Source organism: Peromyscus eremicus, chromosome 5 (assembly GCF_949786415.1).
Source record: "Peromyscus eremicus chromosome 5, PerEre_H2_v1, whole genome shotgun sequence".
Lineage (NCBI taxonomy): Eukaryota > Metazoa > Chordata > Mammalia > Rodentia > Cricetidae > Peromyscus > Peromyscus eremicus.
In genome coordinates, this window is record NC_081420.1 from 100,652,812 (window position 1) to 100,676,954 (window position 24,143).

General features: G+C 46.5%; 1 protein-coding gene across 1 annotated transcript in view; it reads right to left on the reverse strand.

Annotated features, from left to right (window-relative positions):
- Wwp2 (WW domain containing E3 ubiquitin protein ligase 2) overlaps nucleotides 1-24,143 on the reverse strand; it is a 110,292-nt gene that overhangs the window by 39,887 nt on the left and 46,262 nt on the right. Inside the window, exons 4-5 of the mRNA XM_059264043.1 lie at nucleotides 14,361-14,485; nucleotides 1,457-1,667 (exon numbers count right to left, since the gene is read on the reverse strand). Coding sequence (XP_059120026.1) covers nucleotides 1,457-1,667; nucleotides 14,361-14,485 — 336 coding nt within the window. The remainder of the gene's footprint in view (nucleotides 1-1,456; nucleotides 1,668-14,360; nucleotides 14,486-24,143) is intronic.

Below are 24,143 nucleotides of genomic sequence, written 5' to 3' on the forward strand. Positions count from 1 at the left end.
TCTGAATTATACACTGAGGGACTACTCACCATCCTCAAGGCTACATCAGCACAGCACCAGTCAGTGAGCCGGACAGAAGCAGGTTTCTTCAAAACTACTCTTTTGTGAGTCTATTTATTGGGGGGGGGGGGGTCTGGGGGAGGGGGTGCCTGTAGAGATCAGTGGACAGCCCACAGGTGTCAGCTCCGCTTTCTCTTTACCAGGTAGGGCCTGGGGGTGGATCTCAGGCTGTCAGGCCAGGCAGCAAACGCCTTCACTGCTGGGCCATCTCACCAGCAGCCCTAAAACAATCTGTTAAACAACCACTTACTTAGGGGCAGGGAGCACGTGCCCTGGCGAGGGTGGAGGTCAGAGGGGAGCCCGCCGGAATCAGTTTTTCTCCCTCCACCTGGAGGTTGAGGTTTGGTGGCAAGCAACCTATACTAAGTCATCTTGCCAGCATGTGACACTGGTTTCTCTTGTGCCATGCTGATACCAGGTGGACAATGGGACTGGCCCTGAGAACAGTCGGCCTTAACTGAAGCAGTCTCTGCCTTTGAGGCCCCTTCACGACTACTTCAAGCAACACTTGCCTGTCTCCAGCACATGCTTTACACACACCATTTTACTGGAGTCCCTGGACATGGATGCTTATTGTCACCACACAACCAACATGTAAGTCACACAGCCAGGCCACACAGATGAGGTAGAGGGATGGATTCAATCCCCGATCTAATTGATCCCCCCCCCCAAATTCATGTTTTTTAAATTTTTTCTATATGTGTTTAGTGTGTGTGTGTGTGTGTGTGTATGTGTGTAAAAGGTCAGAGGACAACTTGTAGGAGCTAGCTCTCTCCTTTCACCATGTGGATATGGAGATCAAACTCAAACTGCCCAGCTTGGTGGCAAGTGCCTTTATCTCCTGGGCCATCTGGTCAGTCCCCAGAATCGATAGGGATTTCGAATGCCCACACTCTACACAGTCAAAATTGAGCTTCCCTTTGTCTTGCTGGAGTGGTCACCTTGGTTGAGGTCTTTGCTATCCAAAGTAAAAGAGCAAGAAAATGAGCACCTATGTTAACACTGGCCACAGCTGTGGGGATAACAGCCACAGGAATTCAGCACCTAAAGCCTGAGTCCTTCATGGGTTGCCAAGGTCAAACTGAGGAGGGAAAAACCGATTGTCTGGGCAGCATCTAGTCAGACACCTCCCAGAAGCCACCAAGGCAATGGAATCCTTGCTCCACAGAAGCTGTCCACTTGGATCCCAGCCAAAGGCAGCACAAACTCGCCTCCTGGGATGCTTTAGGCTCTTTCAGATGTTGGCAGAGCAAGAACTTCTACACCTCTCTTGCTTCTAAACATGGCAGCCTTCCCAGAGACCCCTGGCCAGTAGGTAGGAAATGACCACATTGTTTCTGACCTGGTGGAGGAGGTAGTCCCTGAGAGTGCCATCATGGGACACAAGGCTACTCACCCGGCAGGGAGAGCATCAGAGGCCTGGGCAGAGGCAGGGAGCTGCTGTGTCCCCGAAGTGCTGGGCTCCTCTCCCTCGGCTGGTGTGGACGGTGCAGGGAGAGACGTCGTGTTGGGGCTTGGGGACACACTCAAGGCTGCGGCAGGTGGGGCTGTCACACCAACAACAGAAGGCTCTTCGGGATCACTGGCTGTGGTAGGTTCCTCATTCACTGAAATGCATAAACCGCACTTAAAGATAACCAGGAATAAGACTTTTGTTTTCTTTTACTAGGTTTTGCACACCATACACTAACACTGCGTCTATGATATTGGCCTACTCAGACAATTGTGAGTTTTATAAACCCAGGCCTCTCACACTGGTTCCAGCACTCAGAAGGTAGAAGCAGGAGGATGGCCTCAAGTGTGAAGCCACATAGTGAATTTCATGCCAGTCAGGTCTGATAGTAGCCAAAAAGGATGGGTAGGGACACAGTTACACTCTAGTTAGAAGTGCACATTTGTATTTCATAATATGGAAAGGACTCTGCACATACACACTATATAATAATCATAATCACAACCAGCAGACACATGATGAGTGTGCCCAAAGTCCCTGAGTTTGGCTCAGGAGAGATGGGATAATAAGAGAAAAGTATAGGAGACAACAAGGAGAGCCGCACCATGAATCTCACAGACAAGGCTTGCCACCCGGCCAAGGCTCCAGAACGACTGGCTGCCTTGGTCCTGATCCCTAAGAGGTGTGCTGGCAGGAGCCGAGAGGGAAGGCAGATTTTCCGGGGTACTAATCCTGTTTCCACAGGTTGTCAGATCTAAATAAAGTATAGTTTAAAGATTCGATTCCTGGGGCTAGGGAGACGGCTCAGTGGTTACGAGTACTTGCTATTCTTCCAGGAGAGCTGTATGAGCTTTGCAGCTCTCACGGCAAATGGCTCCAGGGCATCCGTCACCTCCGGCCTCATGTGCACATACCTACATGCAGATACACACACCTACACATAACTAAAACTAACAATTTTAAGAGAAAAGAAGATTCAGTTCCTGTATCTGATCATCAGTGTCTTGGTACTCTGGTTACAGGGCTCCATATAAACTCTAGGCCAGACAGCCAGGGCCACGCTAATGAGAACTTATTTCCAAAAACAACAAACAAAACACCAACCAAAGCATTGCTATAAAAATTACAGTACGTTAGTAATGCCTTCCCAAAGGACATGAGAGAATGACTCTTAAGTAAATTAATTAAATACAGCATTCTTAGGTTTTCTAATACACTGCGGTTACCTTGACACCAGTAGAAGGAAAAAGTAGCAGGAAAGACATGGACAAGGATGGGTGCTGGTGGAAGTGAAGCCCGACCAAGGCCAAGCTGACAGAGGCCCATCCTTCCCTTTAAAGTGTCCTCTGGCCAGGCAGCAGTGGCGCACGCATTTAGTCCCAACACTCAGGAGGCAGAGCCAGGCGGATCTCTGAGTTCAAGGCCAGCCTGGTCTACAGAGTGAGTTCCAGGACAGGTACCAAAGCTACACAGAGAAACCCTGTCTGGAAAAACCATTAAAAAAAAAAAAAAAAGCACCCTCTGCCTGCTAAAAACATGGAGAGCACCTTTCTTCAAATGCCTCTGCACACATAAGAAGGTAGAAACTTCCATATGTTCTTTTTTATTATTTTTATCTTATTTTATGTGTTTGAGTGTTTTGCTTCCATGTATGTCTGTGCACGACATGCATGTAGTGCCCGCTGAGGCCAGAAGAGGATGTTGAATCCCTTGGAACTGGAGTTATAGACAGTTGTGAGCCACTACCTGAGTGCTAAGAACTGCACCCAGGTCCTCTCCAAGAGCAGACACTGCTTTTAACTGCTGAGCCATCTCTCCAGCTGCCCATAATGTTCTCTTAAAGCCGTGGATCTCAACCTTCCTAATGCTGTGACCCTTTAATACAGTTTTCCATGTTGTAATGACCCCCAACCATAAAACTATTTCATAACTGTAATTTTGCTACTGTTATGAACTATAATGTAAATATCTGATAAGCAGGATATCTGATATGCGACCCCTGCTAAAGGGTTGCTCAACCTCCAAGAGGTTTCGACCCACAGGTTATGAAGCACTTTTTTAAAGATTCTTGATTCAAGGACAGAAGCTGGGATTAATAGCTACATAAAAGAGGCTACGAACTAAGGACTTGTCTCCAAGGCAACAACAGCTAACAACAGTGAAACAAGGTAGCTCCTAACCCTTTCCACATCACCGTTTGTTTCTTCAGGTCTTTGATGATCGGTGTCTACAAGGACCCAGGGCACTATAAGTCCTCTAACTTGGAAGAGAGATCAAACAAGGTTTCAAAGAACTGCAATTCTTGAAAAACAGAGGAGCTATATGCAGAACTGTGTACACATTTATATCAGAATTTCAATGCGAAACAGCGTAGTCATCATTTAGTTTCTTCTTTCTAATTCAGAGATTTGTTTTGTAGTTCCCCTAAAAAGGAGGTGTGCACCTGCTCCTGGATCTCTGAGGAGATCACCACAGTTACAGTTTACTATAGAGCAGATGTAGTTGAAGGAAGTTCAGCTCAACTCCATCAGCTGGCCTCCATTCTCCACGCCAAAGCAATTAAGTAAGTGTCTGGTGCATTTTCTGTTTCTCATTAGTCTCAGCCTCCGACCCCGACACAAAGGCTACTATTTCCTCACTGTTTCTAAGCTATCCTTCTCTAACTGCCTGTCATTTCTACTAAATAGCATCAGGATCTGACCAAGAGAGTCAGGTGACAAATTTTAAAGATTTATTTTATGTATATGTATTAATGTTTTGTACATGAACGTGTGTGCTTGTGCCTGAAGAGTTTCCAAAAGGGCTACAGATTCCCTGAACTGGAGTTTAGGGCTACAGATTCCCTGAACTGGAGTTAGGGAAGGTTACAAGCTGCCACGTGAGTGCTAGGAACTGAGCCAGGGTTCTCTGAAAGAGCAGAGTGCTCTTAACTGCTGAGTCATCTCTCCAGTCCCAGACGACAAATTTAAATCAAAATAATAAACACTACTACTGAATATGGGATGGAGTGGGGTGTGTGCCAGACAAGACACAAAGTTCTTTCTTGGGATTATTTCTTGAAGCTTCACACACAACCCCACAGTCAGGCCCCTCAATTACTTTACACTGAGGAAACCAGCATCCATAGGAGGCTAATACCCTGGCACGGTCATTGGACATCTACTTCATACTCTGCTATCTCCCTAAGGACTCAAGCCGCTCACTCCACTTTCTGCACGTCTGTCAGCAGAAACCAAGATTACATATAACCAGATCCAACTGGCTAACACTGGATGTAACCAAGCTTGACTTTTAACAAATGGCTGTGAGCCTGAGATGTGGAAGTGCCTCTGACTGAGTCCCTTGGATTTTGCTCTATTTGTTTATCTTGCAGTGCTGAGGATCAAACCCAGAGCCTTGCACAGGCTAGGCAAGTGCACTGTTCCTGAGCTGGGCTGTATCCTTAGCCCAAGACGTGCTTGCTTTCTTCTCAGTGTCAATACTGCCTGGCAAAGAGGCTACATCAGATGCTTAATAACTAAATCTGTACAATGAATGTTTCCCCAACATAAATGCAAAACTTTATTTTCCATATTCTGTCTGAGCTAAGCTAGTACATACAACAGATGGTAATCCTCTTTATGCAAATGTATAAACCTTATGCAATTCCAATCTTTAAAAAACCCCACCATGCCTTTTTAAGTCACTAGATAAAATTACAAGGGAAACTAACTTTCTAAGAATAGAGATAAAGTCTAAAGAAGAGTGCTGGTTTCTGTTGGGGATTCTTCCCTAGCACATCAGACCTATCACAGAGCTATAATAATGTACTAAATCGTAAAAAGTCAGAAAATGAGTAAATTAACAAAGAGTTCAGAAACTGACAAAGAATTCAATAATTCATTGGAGGTTGCAAAATACTGATTCTAATTCCCTTGGTGTGGTCTTCATTTAAATAAAGACGAGCTGCCCCTCAACCACTCTGCTTCCCCAGGTTCAGTTTGTGAGAGATGGAGCCTGTGGAAAAGCTCGACTCTTCCTCTGTCAGTCTCCAGAAGGAGCTGATAACCTTGCGTCATCTGAAAAATGATGTTTTGTTTTCTTTAAAAATTTACTGAGCAGGTGGAGGTGGCAAGTTGGCTCAGCCATTGAGATAACATACTGCTCTTCCAGAGAACCTGGAACGAGCTCCCAGCACCCTCCGTCTGACGGCTCACAAGCACCTGTAACCTAGTTCCAGGGGATCCAACGCCTCTGGGCAACTCCGTGCCCTCTACTCTTCTGCACATCCACCCACACAGCATCACAGATAACGCTTTCTGAAATGTGCAGAAAATCACTGAGGTGTAGGGTTTAAACATGTCTTTATGTGTTAAGGTTTATTAGCTGGGGTTAGTGGAGGAGTACAAAGGGCCAAGCTCTTCACACTGGCTTCAAGTGCTATGAGAAACTCTAAGATGATTCAATGGGAAACTGCTCAACAGTGCAGATCTACTGCTATCATCTGTGTGTGCCTGGACACGTGTGTGTTCTCCCCCTGGATAACACACATGCATACACTTGCACACTGGAAGATCGGCTTTAGGGGAAACATGGAGCGGCAGCCTCTGCACGTGTGAGCTATGCTTTCTCTCTGTTCTTTGAGACAGGGTTTCTCTGTGTAGCCCTGGCTGTCCTGGGAACTTTTCTGTAGACCAGGCTGGTTCTGAACTCAGAGATCCGCCTACCTCTGCCTCTCCTTGCTGGGACTAAAGGCGTGAGCCACCAGGCCAACTTAAAATGCTTTTTTATTTAAAAATTGTTAATGGGTGTTTGTGTAGACATGTGAATGTAGGTGCCTGCTGAGACCAGGAGTGCTGAGTCCCCTGGAGCTTGCAGTCAGTCCTGAGGTGTGTGAGGTGGGTGCTAGGAACCAAATTCAGGTCCTTTGGAAGAGGAGCAAGTGCTCTTAATTAAATTTCTTCAGCCCCCATGGAAATCAAGTTCTATGTACAAATATTGTAAAGACAGTGGTATTGTGACTCTTCTTCAGCCCACAACCATGCCCTCAGTGTCCTATTTTCTTCCCAGGTGCCCCTCATAAGCCCTTGTGCTTACATTACATATTAAATATATATATAAAATAATGTCTTTAAAGGGGTTAGAGAGTTAGCCCAGCAGTTAACAGCACTTGCTATTCTTCCAGAGGACCAGGTTTGGTTCCACATGGTAGCTCACAACCATCTATAACTCCAGTTCCAGGGGATCGGATCTGACACTCTCTTCTCCTCAAAGGGCACCAGGCACCCACATGGTGCACAAACATACATGCAACACCCACATACATAAAATAAAAATAAAGCTTTCTGGAAACAGAGGTGGTTGGATCTCTGAGTTCAAGGCCAAACCTGGTCTACACAAAGTTATAGACTTTTAATAAACTCCAAATCTGCTTCATACTACTCATCCTGAAATTCTTTTCTGGGGTAAAGCCAAGGATCCAGCTTTATCTCAGTGGAAATCTGAAAATGACTCAGGCTGTCTCTGCCCTTGGTACAACTAACATTTCCCTTTTTTTTTGAGACAGGGTCTCACTAACCCTGAATATCTGACCCTCCTGTCTTTACCTCTGGAGTGCTGGGACTACAGGCATGCACCACTATGGCCGTGTATGTAGCGCAGGGGACTAAACCCAGGGCTCCGGCATGCTAGGAAAGCAAGCACTCTACTGCCCGAGTCACACGCTCAGCAACACTTGACTTTCTATCCCCTACATTTTTGCCTATCTCTCACAGCAGCCCTGCTCCCCAGACGGTCTCCAGAGCACTGTAGTTCAGCCTGGCCATTGCTTGCAGAGATCCCACAGTGCCTGCCTGCAGCCTCACTCCGCAACATAGAGCTCCTGCAAGAGCGGCTGGCACTTGGCTGACTCGTCTTTTCAACTCTGCCTGAAAGAGATTAGAAGGCAGAAGCCTTATCCTGGCTTACAGTTTACAATGTCCAGCAAACAGCATTTGATAAATTTTGTTTAATAAATATGCATTCACTAAATCTAATAATTTTAAAAGATTAGAACTACAATCACCTGATAATCGTATAACATTACCATTTAAAAAATAGGTCTTTAAAACATATTTGGGAGTGAATTGTTATTTAGCTTTGGTTTGTTCACCGTTTGAGATGGAGTAGTACCTATGGAGCTCAAGCTGGCCTTGAACTCATGATCCTCTTGCCTCAAGCCTCCTGAGAGGGTTTGCTATCATCCCTACTTTAGAATGCATCTTTATATAGAAAAGTTGAAAAGATGGTGGGTCCTTCACCCAATGTCCCTTAGTGTTACTTTTATATATAACCATGGCACATTTGACAAAACTAAAAAAATCTGTACAAGACTATTACCTAAACTCTAGACTTTATTGGAATCTTGTCAGCTTTTCCACTAAGTCGCTGTTTCTGTTCTAGAATCCAATCCAGGATCCCTCACTGCCTTTAGCAAGTACACTTTTATTAGCTCATTTGCAATTCCGACAGCCCATGAGGAAAATGTTATTCCCACTTCACTAAAGACAGGCAAGCCCCACGACTATGCAGACAGGTGCTGTGCAACCAGCAGGCAGCAGAACCAACACTCCAACCCAGAGCTCGTGAGGTGGAAATACCGGGAAGAAGGAATTGAAGGGAGCCTGGTTCTCCTGGACAGAGGAAGAGTGGGGACCAAGGGCGGGGTGGGGAGGCACCAGGGCAGCTGAAGAGCCGCTGGCTCCTGCAACTGTGAGTGTTTCACAAGGCTCTTCTGTGCTGTCGGTTAAACACTTCAGCTTTATGAATCACATTCATTCAGGAAGAGGAAACCCTTGGGCCAAGAAAAAGATCAGGAATTGGACATTCTTTTTCTTCATCCCAGACAAGCCAGCCTAGCAATTGGCAAGCTCCAAGTTCAAAGAGAAAGAGAGAGAGGTGTCAGGAAGGGAGAGAGAAAGGCAGAGAGAGAGAGAGAGATCTTGTCTCAAAATAAGGTGAAGAGCAAGTGAGGAAGACACTCAACAGTGACCTCTGCCCTATACACAAAGGCACATACACATGCATATACCTGTACACACATGAACACATACATGTAATCATACATGCACACACAAAGAATTTTTGTTTTAAAATAGGAGCTAGAGAAGACCTGAGTTTGGTTCCCAGCACCCACATCAGACACCTCTAGCACATACCCACACACAGACACATGATTAAAAATAATAAAAACAGATGGGGTGGTGGCACAAGCCTTTAATCCCAGCATTTGGGAGGCAGAGGCAAGTGGATCCCTGTGGGTTTGAAGCCAGCCTAGTCTACATATCAAATTTCAGGCTAGCCAGAACTTCATAGTAATACCCTCTCTCAAAAACAAAACAACAACAATGAATCTTTAAGCAAAAAGAAAGAGTCAAGTTATACGAGAATGAAGGGAAAGGTGACGTACCACAGCTCCGTGCCTGACTGACAGTAAGATAGTCTTAATTAGCTAGAGTAGATGGATGTAACACCCACTGCCAGCATGCCTCTCAAAATTTCAAGTCTAAAATTTGTTTTTGAAAATTTTATGAACTTTCAAAGAGAAAAAGTAGCAAGGCAGAGCTAGCCACTTTAGACATTAAAAACATACTATGCCAGGGCTGGAGAGATGGTTTAACGGTTAAGAGTACTGGCACCTCTTCCAGAGGAGCGGGTTCAATTCCCAATAACCACACGGCAGCACACCACCATTTGTAACTCCAGACCTAGGGCATCTGACTCCCTATAAAGAGGGCGCCAGGCAGCCATGTGGTGACAGACACCTGTAGGCAAAGCACAGATACACATGAAATAAAAATTTTAAAAATATTATTCCAATCATCAAAGTAAGTGGAACTTACTCAAAACAAGAAAAAAAAATCTCACAGAATAAAAGAAAGGAGGAAGTGCTACGCTCTAAGGAAAAGCCACAGTGGAAGGTGCCTAATTAACACTCAGGGAGAACAGGGCTCCAACACTTTAGAGGAAATTAATCTAGGCTGGGTAGCTCAGTGGTACAGTGTGTACACAGCATGCATCAGGCCAGGAGTTCAATCCCCAACACCAAAATAAAGCAAAATAAAAAAGAAATAGCAAGAATAAACCATGAGGTGGAACTTAACATTAACAGCATAAAAAACCAGGACAGTATTTACAAAGTTGGAGGGAAAAAAAAATCTCATATACTACTTTGTGAAAGTTTTATGCAGCCTTGGACATAGAAGCAATCCTCTTAAAAGGAAACGGATCTCGTTTTTAAAAATTCATATCCATTGACAAAAGAACTGCACTAAAAACCTCCTTGCACACAAGGTCAGGAGAAGGGCCCCGAGCGATAGCTAGAGCCCGGGAATTCAGGGCCAGCCGAGGAAACACAGCTAGAACTGTTTCCTTAAAGAAGTTCATGTTTCCCCCAAACCACGGCTGTATGCAAGGAAGGGCAGGTGCCGTCGGAGGTGGTGCATGACCATCACCACAGCGCTTTCACACAGAGGAAGAGTGCCACAGGTTCAAGGCCAGCCTGGTGTACAGTCTTCCAAGCTAGCTACTCTTTTCTTAAAAACAAAACAAAACAAAAAATAGAGAACTACATAACAGTTGAGGAAGAATAGTTAAATGATGGATGGTTATTAACTATACTAGAACCTATTATTTTAATTTGATTGAGATGGGGGTCTCATAGTCCCAGCTTCCCTTGAGTTCAGTTTATGTGGGGCTAGGGATTGAACCCAGGGCCCATGCAAGCTAGGCAAGCACTCTACCAACTGTAGACGAGCTACACTCCCATCATGAAAACCACTTTAAAAAAGTAAACAGTGGGGCTGGAGAGAGAGAATGGCTAGTAGTTAAGAGTTCCGTTTTTTCCTAATGTCTTTTACATACATAAATACACCACACAACCAATAGGAGACTATTAAATTAATCTTACATGCTTGGGGAAACTCTAGCAGGAGGCACAGTTAGCTACTCTTTTAGAGGACCAGAGTTCAGTTCCCAGCATCCACAGCAGGCTCACAATCACCAATAACTAACTCTAGGTCCAGGGAACCTGACACATCTTTTCTAGCCTGCTTGGGAACTCCCACACATGAGTGCACATGGTCATAAAGATAAATGCACATGCCGTTAATAAAAATAATCTTTTAAAAAGTAAATAAAGAGACCACACAGATAAATGGAAGCATGGATAAAAAAATAATGAAATGAAACAAAAACTAACAGCCATGCCTCATAATTAAATAATTCATACAGATAAAAGCTATGAGCTAGGCACCATGCCTCACACTCTGTATGCCCCCTCCGAACCCTTCATGTGCTTTATACGGCTTATTACTTATAACAACACACAAGATACACACTCTGGCCCTAATTTTATAAATGAGGAAACAAAGTCCCAGCAAGTAAGTCACTGAGTCTTAAACATACTATGTATAGGGAGTCTAGATCCCACCACGGCCTGTATAACCACTCTGCATGGAAATCACATTTAAGGCAGCTGTAACAGATGAAAATTTTTGGTGAAATTTTCAATAAAAAGTCAGACAGTAAATCACTGTGCACAGAGCCCAATGAGGTGCTAAGCCACAGTCTTTCTCAGTCCCCTTACTTCTAAAACTTAGAAACAAGGCATTGATATAGACAGGCTTCCATCCACTCTCATTTTATAAAAATGGGTATTCTACAGTTGTAATAGTGTGAAAAAGCCAGCTGGAACTGGGCCCTAATGTCATTATATGCATAAGTACAATACACAGGCAACAGGAGGCTGTTAAATTAATCTTGTATGCCTGTGAAAACTGCAGCAGGAGACGCAGCTCCTACACTGCCATCCTGGAAGTGGTCCTCACAGGCCTAACATGAAGAGATGGAGACATCCTCACTCACGTTCTACGCTGCCAAGACGGGGGCGCCCCTGCCTAGTAGCAGTCTAGCTTTCTGTAGGCCAGGCTGCCTGCAAGGTCAAGATGAAGAGTCATCACCGCAAAAAGGCAGAGGCAGAGGCCAAGGCCTTTGTGTTTTAGCAGGCAGGAGCTGCCCTTTGAAGCTGGGTTTTAGGAGTGGTTTGGGCATTCAGACACACTGCCATAAAACATGTCCAGGGTTAACCGTCTGGAGCTAGACACACGTGGCTGTTTAAAGACATGGCGGGAACCTAGCTCATAAGCTAGAACACAATGTTCTGGAGATAAAGACAAGAAGCAAAGGTACCTAAAACTAAATACAAAGCAAATAAAAGTCTGTTGATATCCCAGAAGAGCTGGAAAGATGGCTCAGTGGTTAAACACCCATATAGCTCTTGCAGAGAACCTGGGTTCAATTCCAAGCGCCCACATCAGGAGGCTTATAATCATCTGTAACTCTACATCCTAGGGGGATCCAATGCCTCTGATCACTGTGGGCATTTGCACTAATGAACATGCTCACACAAAGACACTAAACCCCCGCATTTTGAAAATTTTTAAAATCTTTAAATATCCATGAAGACTGACTCAAAGACCATCATCACCACGTGAAGTCAATTTATCAGCAGCTTCTATAAAAGCAGAGAGGGTGGAGGGACGTAGCTATCATGGTAATGTGGAGCCCCGGAAGGCTAGTGACTGGTGGGCCAGCCACTGCATCAGGAGACTGCTTCCGTGTGTCGCCCGGCTAGTGTGTACAAGGGGTTTCAGGGTGCCAAGGTCGGCGTCCAGCAGGGCTACTGCCAGCTTCTCTACAAACGACTGTTTTCAAAGAAGAGCAGGTTTGCTGCTGCTCAGAGAGCTGTGTACGGCTCTGTGGAACAGTCCACAGCCATTCGCTTGCCACCCTTCGTGCAGATGGAAAGGATGTGGTAGCTGGACCCTGAGCACTGGGCATGCTGAGACAGCAGCTGCTGGGACTCCACAGCAGCAGTGAGCTCATCCAAGAGGTTCATGGGGAGCGGCTTAACTGACTTCTTTCAGGCAGGTCCCCAAGTCCAGGAAGGAAGTCAGTCATGCTCCAGGTTTGCTGCTTTTTCTTACCGTTCCTGTACACAGTCAGATAACCGGCAACATTAGCCACAGAGGGGCTCTGAAGCCCCACAGGCTGCTTCCAGAGAACTGAAATCCACGACAGAGAAACCCAAAGAGAGTGCCACTCAATCAGTCTGTCCCACACAGGCCAGTAACGCTGTCACAACAACAAACTATGCTGCTGCGTCTTCATGTCACACCTCTGCAATCACAAACAGGCATCTACAAAAGTCATTTCCATCTAACTCCCAACTGGAATTACACTCCCCTATCTACAGTCTGTGGAAGCAATGTCCACGTCTCCTTCCATTGGCTCCAAATGAAAACAAATGACCAAATGACCTGTTGTCACTAAAGACTTAACAGTCCTCAAGAACTTCAGAAAACGACTGTTTACCTCCATGAGACAGACACGGGATGAAAATGATTGACTTTGTAGCAGGCTCTCCCTTCCCGAGTAGAGAGAAAGAGCCAAGTGCAGAAAAGCTCCTGGGTCCCCGTGGAGAGGACCAAGTGTCTCTTCTCCAGTGGTGTCCATGCTGGAATGGTGACAGCAACACCTGGTGGGGACTTAGCACCTGTCAGCATCTCAGCCCCTCGAACGCTGCCATCTTCTCTCACTCAGCTCTCAGGGCAAACTCAGTCTTGTCTTTTCCCTAGTTGACAAACTCCCTAAACAGGGAATTTGTTTTCTTCAAATATGTCAGGTATAAATAAGATACCTAAGGCTGGGTGTAGTAGCCCTCTCCTTCCATGCTAGCACTTGGGGGAGTGGTAGGCATACCCTATGTGTTTGAAGCTAGTTTGGTCTACACAGTGAGTACCAGGCCAGCCAGTGCTACAGTGTGACCCTGCCTCAAAAAAATAACACAAGAGGACTGGGGACATGGCCCAGTGGTTAAGTGTTCTTACAAAGGATCTGGGTTCAGTTCTCATCACATGGGGTGCCTCATAACAGCTGTTATGAGGGAATACAGCTAGTTTGAGGGAATACATCACCCTCTTCTGGCCTCCAATAGCATCTGCATGTGTGTGGTACACATATATACCCTCAGACATACACACACATATACACATAAAAACTTAACTAGGCCGGGCGGTGGTGGCGCACGCCTTTAATCCCAGCACTCGGGAGGCAGAGCCAGGCGGATCTCTGTGAGTTCGAGGCCAGCCTGGGCTACCAAGTGAGTTCCAGGAAAGGCGCAAAGCTACACAGAGAAACCCTGTCTCAAAAAACCAAAAAAAAAAAAAAAAAAAAAAAAACTTAACTAAATAAATCTTTTTTTAAACCCAAATGAAATCCAATGTTGATAAATTAATCAAAAAGCATACTTTTTAAAAATTTTCTTACAAAGGAATATTTTGTTTTTCATTTTTATTTTCTGAGATAGAATTTCATGTATCCCAGGCTGGCCTTGAACTTGTCATGTGGCCAAAGATGACCTTTAACTTCTGATCCTCCTGCCTCCCTCTACATCTCAAGTGCTGGGATCATAGGCATGCATACTTAAGTCAGTTTTAAAAGGTGCTGAAGACTGAACCCAGGTCTGCCTCATGCACGCTAGATAAAGACTCTACCAATTGAGCCACAACCCCAGGCCCAAGGACTATTTTAGGCATGCATGGGAACAAGGAGAATAAGTCTGGCTGTCCAGAATAAGCCAGAGGGCAAAGAGGACGGACGGACAGACGGACGGACGGGTCAATGGAAAAGTAATGGACTCAAATTCACACAAGTGCTGGTGTCTCTCTCACTCCACTATACTGTGGCCCAGAAGGCAATGCCCTGAGTGCACCCAGGACAGGAGAGGGCCTCCTGCAGGGCCCGGCTGACGCTGGGTGTCATCACTCACCTGTGCCATTGGCTAGGCCACTGCTGCTGGGGTTCTTCCCAGGCTGGCGGTGCCGGGTCCTAGCACCGGGGCTTTGCTCAGTGGTGGTTGTTGTTCTGGCTGAGCCGCCTGAATGTCTGTGCGTTCTGGGGGTTCAGAGGAGAAAGCAGACCGACATAAGACACTGTGAGAAAGAAAGACACTTCCCCTCGCTTGCTATTTACCAGAAACAAGACCTGCAGTCACTCCAGCTCTGCACTCAACAGGGGCTGGCTCTGAGCACAGACCCAGGGAAGCTTCCTTCTTGGTAAAAGCCCAAAAGGCAGCTTTGTGCAAACTTTTCCACTTGAAGTAAACAAAGCTGGAGCAAATCACCCCCACATCTGAAATAACTGGCAAAATACCCTGTGACCATCACATTATTTTTACTGGGCTTAAATGTTAGAAATAACAAGAATCCTTGGACAGGCGGTAGATGAACTAGTCCTCCCCTTAGATAAAAAGGGCCCCCAAACTTACACAAATCAATATTCTCTACAGCTGGAAAGAGAATTAAGCAGCATGAACCAGTGTACATGTTGGGCCATCACCCCTAGAGAAGAGGACTCAACAGCTCTCCAGGTGAGTGAAAGTGACACAGAAGTGGACTTCAGGAGGAATGCAGCAGAAGAAACCGGCTGACATTTTCTCAGAGCACAAAACAACGACGGAAAATGTGTTTTCGAGCTTGTAGAGTTCCACCACTCCACTCAATGAAAGCATCTAGGCCTCTCTGCCTTTGGTTTCCATCTTTAGCTAACAAACATTACTGGTATGCCCGTAGTCTTTATTTAATTTGCAACGACTAGATGGTTTAAATGCCATCTACTGAATAAAGACAGGTCTGGTTCTTTCCAGGCAAGGAACCAAAGTCTGAGAGAAAACTTACACAAAGACCAGCAACAGCAGAACTGATCACAGTGACCCCAGAGGAAAAGCCTAGTCACTGAGTTACAGCACCATGACCTGAGCCTTGCACATTAACGCGCCCTCACACTCAGCGTGGCCGCTCTGACGGTGGCTCTATTGCCCACTTACAGGTATGGAAAGAAACAACAGGAAGTTCTAGAGAAGACATTCTCATGCGGCCCCTCCTTGGCTGGAGGATGCTGGTGGAATGGGCAGACCTTTGTTGACTTTCTCTGGAGCTACTTTCCCCCAGTCACTGAGCAAGTGGCAAGACTTGACCTCTAACAGAGTTCCTTGCTAGAGGAACACCCACCAGAGTCCCCCTGCTACTGAAAGCATCTCTCCAGCAGGCTGGGACAGGCCTGCAGCACAGTGAACAGTTGGTTTTGGGGGTGGGTGGGTTATAAACCATCCTACCACCTACTTTCTCAGTAACAGGTTCTTTTTGGTTTTTTCAAGACAGAGTTTCTCTGTGTAGCCCTGGCTGTCCTGGAACTCACTCTGTAGATCAGGCTGGCCTCCAACTCAAAGATCTGCCTGCCTCTGCCTCCCGAGTACAGGGATTAAAGGCGTGTGCCACCATGCCTGGCTTTCAGTAACAGACTCTAGTGACAAGATGGACATAAGCCATAACACCAATGGTGATTATCTTGGAAGCTGGGACTAGGGTCACTTTGTTTCTGCTGTTTGCATTCTTAGATTTTTCCAGCTTCCTTCTCTGAGCTTGTGTACTTCTGATAAGGAAAAGAACCCATCAACGTTTTTTAGAGAGAAGCAACAGTTGTTCTTGGGCTATCCAGTGTGTGTGCATGTGCGTGTGCATGTGCGTGTGCGTGTGCGTGTGCGTGTGCGTGTGCGTGTGTGTGTGTGTGTGTGTGTGTGTGTAGAACTAGATCTAAATGTGACAGCACACATCTGTGATGCCAGTACTCAGTTTGAGGCCATCCTGCTCTACAAAGTGAGTTCCAGGGAAGATAGCAAGACCTTGTCTCAAAAAATAAAAACAAAACACACAAACAAATAAATACAGTGAGAGTTATCGAGAACAAGAGAGACCCCAGACCTAGCAAACTCTGGGGTCCATACTACCTAAAACCAGTGCATTGTTGAAAGTTAAGAGAGAGCCGGGCGATGGTGGCGCACGCCTTTAATCCCAGCACTCGGGAGGCAGAGCCAGGTGGATCTCCGTGAGTTCGAGGCCAGCCTGGGCTACCAAGTGAGTTCCAGGAAAGGCGCAAAGCTACACAGAGAAACCCTGTCTCGAAAAACCAAAAAAAAAAAAAAAAAAAAAAGAAAGTTAAGAGAGGATTCGGTCTGGCTTTCCCATGCCATCTTATTTTTGCCTGCGCTAATTTCATAAATCCAAAGCTGTCAGCCATACTCAGTCAAAGGGAAGGATTTCAAACCCCCACTTCATGGGGAGAACTGTTACTGTGAAGCCCTGCGCTACAGGCACTCATCAGAAGCAGAATGCAGACCCCAGCTCCAGAGGGAAAGGCAGTGTTCAGCAACTGTCCAGCACAGCTCAGTGTATGCGTGTGTTGGGGGCAGAGAGCTTGAGACGTGAAATTGGTTAATAAAGGTTTACTCTAACTAAGAATCTCCTTACAAGGACAAAACAGGCCTCCCAGGTTTGGAACCCACAGCCTTCAGGGTAGGCCTCTGTCCCTCAAGGGAGCAGAAGCAGACACATGGGCTTTGACAAATCCTGACTTCTTCCGGGGCCAAGGTTCCTCGTCACTCTGTAGAGCAGCTGGATGTGGACAACAGGGTGGGGCTCACGGCTCTCCTGGCTCCTCCCCACCTCTCTTCCACGAAAGGGCATGTGGTCAGAGTTGAGAGGGAATACTTTCAGAAATGTTTAACCACTAATGATAGCAGCTTACCCGGAATGACAGGCTGGAGCAGAGCCGGGATTAGCCCATAAACCAGGGGCAGCTGGGAGCACTTTGCATGAATTGCTGCCTCCCTGCTGAGGGAGCCAACTGCCACCACCTCCCCCAGACATGAAACACACACACACACACACACACACACACACACACACACACACACGCACACGCACACGCACACGCACACGCACACGCACACGCACACGCACACTTTCTCTCCCCACCTCTTCTCTTTCTCCCTCCACCCCTTCTCCCTCTTCTTACCCTTGTATTAACTTTAAAGTAAGACCCTCTCAGGGAGGACAAGGCCTCACTAATTGAGGAAAATCTCTTCAGCAGTTTCCTCTCCTGGCTTGCTCACTCAACCCTTAAAAGATGCGATTGTGTCGTGATTACAAACTGGCCCCCTCGCTGAAACCACACACCACAGGCCAAAATAGCGCTGGGACAAACTCAAGGCAATGGGGAGGAGATGAGCTGGCCTCTGCCACAGGCAGCCTGGCTTCAGCTCTGCCAATGACTTCAACCTTGGCTTCATCCCCCTCCACATTGTGGGGCAAGGAGGTTCTATGAAGGCCCCCAGGCAGTGAGGAGCGGGCTGAACCACCATGCTAGTCAGGCCAAACTCCACAATGGTTTCGAGTTGCCTAGTTACAGAAACTGAGCTCTGTTTCTGTCAAGTCCTTCCTTGAATGTTGGTAATGTCTTCACCTCAGTTCCTCCCTCAGGAGCTGAAGCAACCAAGCAGTCAAGGCCAGAGCTTAGGATTCTCTCCACACTCCTCGAAGTGGTTCTGAAGCAGAAGAAGTCTCAAGCAACAGCTCTTAGCTCTCATCTCAATCCTGAAACTTTGTCTGTACCCTAACTACAACATCTTGGATGCCTTGGGACATCTTGTCTCACCCTTCATGTTGATCACTGAACTGTATTCAACCATTACCTCTGACGGCCAGCCCGGACCCCAGGGAGCTGCAGTCTTGCTCCAACACAAGTGTATATCCATAATGCTACTGTGACACACTGCTCTCCCAAAGACACTGTCACAAAGGAAAGCATGGTGCCCTGGAGAGGTAGCTTGGTAATGAAGAGCACTGGTCGATCCTCCAGAGGCCCCAGGTTTGATTCCCCAGCACTGACCCAGCAGCTCCCAACTGACTGCAACTCTAGTCCCAAGGGATCTGACACTCTCTCCTGGCCTCCTTGGTTGGGCACCGGGCACACATGTGGTGCACAAACATACATGCAGGCAGCACTCACACACACACATTAAATAACAACTATTAATTAAAAAGTAAGTTTTGAAAAAGAACGAAAAGATGGGCCAGCAAGACAGCTCAGCAGGTAAAGCACTTGCCCTGCAAGCCTGATAACCCGAGTTGGTGCCCCAAACCCATGTAACGGTGGAAGGAGAGAACAGAACCCCCCTCTCCCCGAGGATGGATACACACACACACACACACACACACACACACACACAAATAAAATAAAATTTAAAGGAATTGGACTAGAGAGATGCTCAGCAGTTAAGAGTACTTGCTGCTTCTCCAGAGGCCCCAGTTCAGCTCCCAGCACCTATCAGTCTGCTCACAAATGTCTCTAACTCCAGCTCCAGGAGCTCTGATGCCTCTGGCCTCTGCCAGCACCTGCACTTATTATGCACATACCCACATGTAAATACACACCTCACATAATTAAAAAATAAGTCTTAAAACATTAAATTAAGCTGGGCAGTGGTGGGGCAAAACTTTAGTCCCAGCACTTGGGAGGCAGAGGCAGGTAGATCTCTGTGAGTTTGAGGCCTGTCCTGTCCTGGTCTACAGAGCAAGTTCTAGGACAGCCAGGGCTACACAGAGAAACCCTGTCACAAAAACAAACACAACAAACCATTAAATTTAAAAAAGACAGTCCACAGACTGCAAATGCAGAACTACAAAAGGACTTCCCTATAAAACACAAAGTCTCAAACTAAAAAATAAGCTAGACCGGTATTTTACAGTAAAAGGTGTGGACAGACTCTTCACCAAAGATCTGTAGACACCGAGTGAACACGAGCAGGAGGCCCAGCACCCCAAATTCTTAGGAACTGCAAATTCAAACAACAATAAGGTATTTCTGTTGTTTTGTTGTGGTTTGCGTTTCATGCTTTTATTTTGAGACAGAGTCTCATTCTGTAGACAGGGCTGGCCTCGAAAACAAAGATCCAACCGCCTCTGCCTCCCGAGTACTGGGATTAAAGGCGTGCCCAGCTTACTTCATAACTTAAAAATAATAATGATAATAATTTGGATATTTCAGCCACTGCAGAACTGTCCCACTAACTGAGAAAAAAAAGTATGCACACATTTTAGAGGGCAGGTAACTGGCAGTGAGAGACTACCACATGTACACAGAAGGATTGGATAGGATTGTGATTTAGTCAACTCCAGATGCCAAGCACACTGGTCTATCTCAGCAGAAGACCTGGAACATGAGGTTGTTTTGTTTGTTTGTTTTTCGAGACAGGGTTTCTCTGTGTAGCTTTGGCACCAGTCCTGGGACTCTCTCTGTAGACCAGGCTGGCCTTGAACTCACAGAGATCTGCCTGGCCCTGCCTCCAGAGTGCTGGGATTAAAGGTGTGTGCCGCCACCACCCAGCGGAACATGAGGTTCTTTGACCTCAGACCTGCTCACTGGAGCAGGAAAGAGAAGTTTAAGAAGCTAACAACCGATGGCTTTCCTCCAACTTAACGGAACACGCACAGACGCTAAACCACCCTAATCAGCTTATCCGATCTGTGTGATCAGACTCTACACTCCCTGAGAGCCCTGGAATCAAGAGGCCACCTGCTCACCACACTGTCCTCACCTCAGACTCTTAGCTGGTTATTGTCTTTTAATAGCAGCATGGGAAAAAAATTTAAATGGTGCTGGCCCAGTTTCCAGTAAGACAGAATCAGCAAGAAATGGGCACTTAAAATAGAAGTAGAGGAAACAGAAAGAAGGGACAGAGAGGCAGAGGGAGGGAGGCAAAGGGTGATGGAGAAGCAGCACCTCCACCACGTCAAGAGGCGTCTATGGGCAAGCCTACTCTCCCCACACTCTTCTAAAAGCTCCTCACTCAAGCACAGATTTAAAAAAGAAAAAAAGGAGGTGGGGAGGGGGAGCCGTGAATGGAGAGCGGCACAATTACAGCTCAAATGAGACCATCTGAGTCATTCCCAGAGCGATTTCTGGCTCCATTCTACACCCTAGCTCTAAGCTGCCAGCCTCAGAAACGACAGGGAAAAGCAGAGAGAAGACACTGCCAAGTCCATTCTAAATCACAGGAAGACAAGCGACTGCCTTTTGCTCAGCCGGGAGGAGACAGCAATCCTCCAGTGACTGCTACTTTCTTGGACTAAGTTCATCCTAAGAGAATTGATTGTTCCACACCTACTCTAATTCCAGGTCACATATTGGGCTTCACTGATCAGAAAACGCCAATAAGCGGAACATACCTTGAATCCCAGCACTCAGGGGGCAGAGGCAGGTGGATTTCTGGTGAGTTCGAGGCCAGCCTGGGCTACAGAGTGAGTTCCAGGACAGCCAGGGCTACACTGAGAAACCCTGTCTTGAGAAAGAAAGAAAGAAAGAAAGAAAGAAAGAAAGAAAGAAAGAGAGAGAGAGAGAGAGAGAGAGAGAGAGAGAGAGAGAGAGAGAGAGAGAGAGAAAGGAAGGAAGGAAGGAAGGAAGGAAGGAAGGAAGGAAGGAAGGAAGGAAGGAAGGAAGGAAGGAAGGAGAGAGAGAGAGAGAGAGAAAAGAAAAGAAAAGAAAAGAAAAGAAAAGAAAAGAAAAGAAAAGAAAAGAAAACTCCAACACTGTCATACTTGCAAGACAGATCAAGTTCAGAGCGGAAGTGTGTGACTGACTCAGCTCAGCAGGGTTCCCCGGACAGACAGCAGCATGTGAGACTGTGACACTGTCAGGACTTGCACAAGAGCAGGGGATACTCCCACAGGAACAGACCTGTGGGCCATCAACCTCCAGGAACACAGAAGAGGAAACTGCAGGGGGCTGGCCTGCAAGGAGAGTTGTCTATCCAATCCCTCTTCTTCCTGCTGAAGTGGTAGTGTCTTAGCCCAGCCTCCCACGCCTCCTAGGCTGACAGTTCTAATCCTGAACAGACCACTGACCAGGCCCTAGTATGGCACTCTATCCAAGGGGTTCTACCTCCACAGATTCAACCAAGTGAGGATCAAAAAGAACTGGGGGGTGGGGGTGACATCTGTATTGAAATGCAGATAGACTTTATTCTCTGACATTATTCCCTAAATCATTTACATGGCCTTTAATGGGTATGTGTAGAGGGTATATGGGAAGATGTAGGTAGGTTACACACCAAATGCTACACCACTTTATCTGTGGGATTTGAGTGCCTATAGATTTTAGAGTAGAAAGATCAAGAAATCAGCCCCCCAGGGCTAGTGTGAGGCAGCTGTACTAGGGACACCGTGTGTTATTTCTAAATGTTCTATATGACAAGTCACAAAGGTAGGAGGGAGAGAAGAAAGGAAATGTTCAGCGGACAATCCTCCAGCTACTGCCCTCCTACCCAGGAAAACACAGGTCTGCTCATCTGCTTACCTGCATACTCTCCCTTGGACTCTTGACCCACCTGGACCCAAAGCCAAATCGTGAGTCTGAACGTGTTTCCTCTAAAGCAAATCCATTTTCACCCTCACACCACATCCTGTGTCCTCACCACTTCCAATGTGGCACTCTGACTTTTAAGCTTGTATTCGTTTTCTTGTGGGTTAAGTTTAACATCTGTCTTTGAAAAGGTCCATGAAAGATGTATACCCAGCACCTAATTTAACTTCACAGGAGGCATCTAAGAACAGGTGAATGGCTGAGAACAGCAGGGGATTGTCCAGAAGCACTGTCAGGCCTGTAACTTGTACACTGTAGACATTAGCCGGTACACTCACTCATCACCAGCACCGCATCTTTAAAGACTGAGATTTACCCACAAGGCAGCCTGAAGATCACTGAGCCCAGGGGTCAGAAGCTACTAAAACTCTACCTAGGGCTAGAATGTCACATTGCTAGGTTTTAAGTATTGTTCTCCACGAAGGCTGACCCTAAACAGCATGTGAAGTGATCTAGTATCATAGATCACGTCAGCAGACTCACACTGTCCACACCAGCTCCTGGTTTGATTGGGCAGGTTTTTCCTAACTGTAATTTTCAAGCAAAGACTAGCACACAATCCAAGGCAAAAACTGAGAGACTTACTAAGGTAGACACAATTTCTCAAATAACCTCTGCTCCCCTGGCAAAGATGCCTCACCTGATCCTAAAACCGGAGTGTGCCATCACCCACTGTAAGTGAACTGCACCAGAAACACAGACACCTTCCATCTTCCCACAATGTCAGCCATGTCAGTTCTGTCGGCTGGATTTCACCAAACAATTCTTGATTTCACTTGATATTGTGGCCATTCACAACCCAGGCTATTTAATTCAATCTTAATTACAAATGTTAACTCTCCAATCACACATTACATTTTCACAGTTCTTCCTCTCCTCTCCCTCTCCTCTCTTTCTCCTCTCTCTCCTCTCTCCCTCTCTCTGTTTTACAAAATGGTTAGAAAAGCCCTCGTGAGGCTCCACTGAAGGCAGAGAGATGCTAAGGACACAATGGAAAGTCTCCAAACTAGATAAGACCTTTCATGAAGCATAGTTCAAGGCGCAGAGGATACAACCCGCATACAGGTTGGGTGGCCGGCAGTCTAAGAGTTAGTCTAAAGTGAGTTATGCCAGAGGCAGAAGAACCAGCAACTGATCTGTGGATAGAGGCGGAGACCCTTCACTGTGTCATTTTCCTGAAGAGGCTCACAGCAAGTACTCGGGTAACAGATCAGTGTGCCTACAACCTCTCAGGCCTGAAGTGCTCCTTTTAAATGGTCCAGGCAAGGGAGCTGCACTCCACGGGTCTGGTGTGCTTGCTAAGGTCACAAGCCTGATTTGTCTAATATGATTTTATTTTGTTTGTTTTGAAACAGTATCGATTAGCCCAGGCTTGCCTTTCACTCCCTATGTACCTAAGACTGGCCTTGAACTCAGATCCTCCTGCTTCTACCTCCCGTGTTAGGATTATGACTTAGTTAGGGTTCCTATTGCTATGATTAAACATCATGACCAAAAATCAAGTTGGAGAGGAAAGGGTTCATTTGGCCTATGCTTCCCCATCACAGCTCATCAGCAAAGAAAGTCAGGACAGGAACCCAAGCAGGGAAGGAAGGAACCTAGAGGCAGGAGCTAATGTAGAGGCCATAGAGGAGTGCTATTTACTGGTTGCTTCTCATGGCTTGCTCAGCTTGATTAGCCCAGGGTTGGCCCCACCTACAATGGCTGGGCCCTCCCCCATCAGTCACTAATTGAGAAAATGCCCTACAGCTGGATCTTTTGGAGGCATTTTCTCAACTGAGGTCTCCGCCTCGCTGATGACTCCAGCTGTGTCAAGCTGACATAAACGCAGCCAGTACAAATAAGGAGACAGCATGCTCCCTAGCTCTCTGACTAACTTTGATAGTCATAGTGTAAGTTATCTGTCTTTGCCTCACAAGGAGTAGTCGTTTCTTGTTTCTTACACAAACACCCTTAGAGCCACTCCACCTTAGTTTTTGTCCTCAATATTGAGCAACTCAAGGCCCCCATCTCTAAGCAAAGTGCTTTCTCCAGCAGGTGGCAGAAGAGAAAATCAGAGCTCCAGAGCTCCAGAGAGCTGACATGTCATTCCTGGCCTAAGGACAGAAGGAGCCAAGTGGGAGGTCACAAAGGTACCACTTCTCAAACATACAGCTGGGTAGTAACATCACACAACCCCTGCACAGTGCCCCCATCTCACCCTCTTCCTTCAGGGCACCTCTCTGGAATCCCCTGTCCATCACCATGGGACAGCAGTGCAGGGGCTGCATCTTTTGTGGGGTACAGGCTTTCAAGA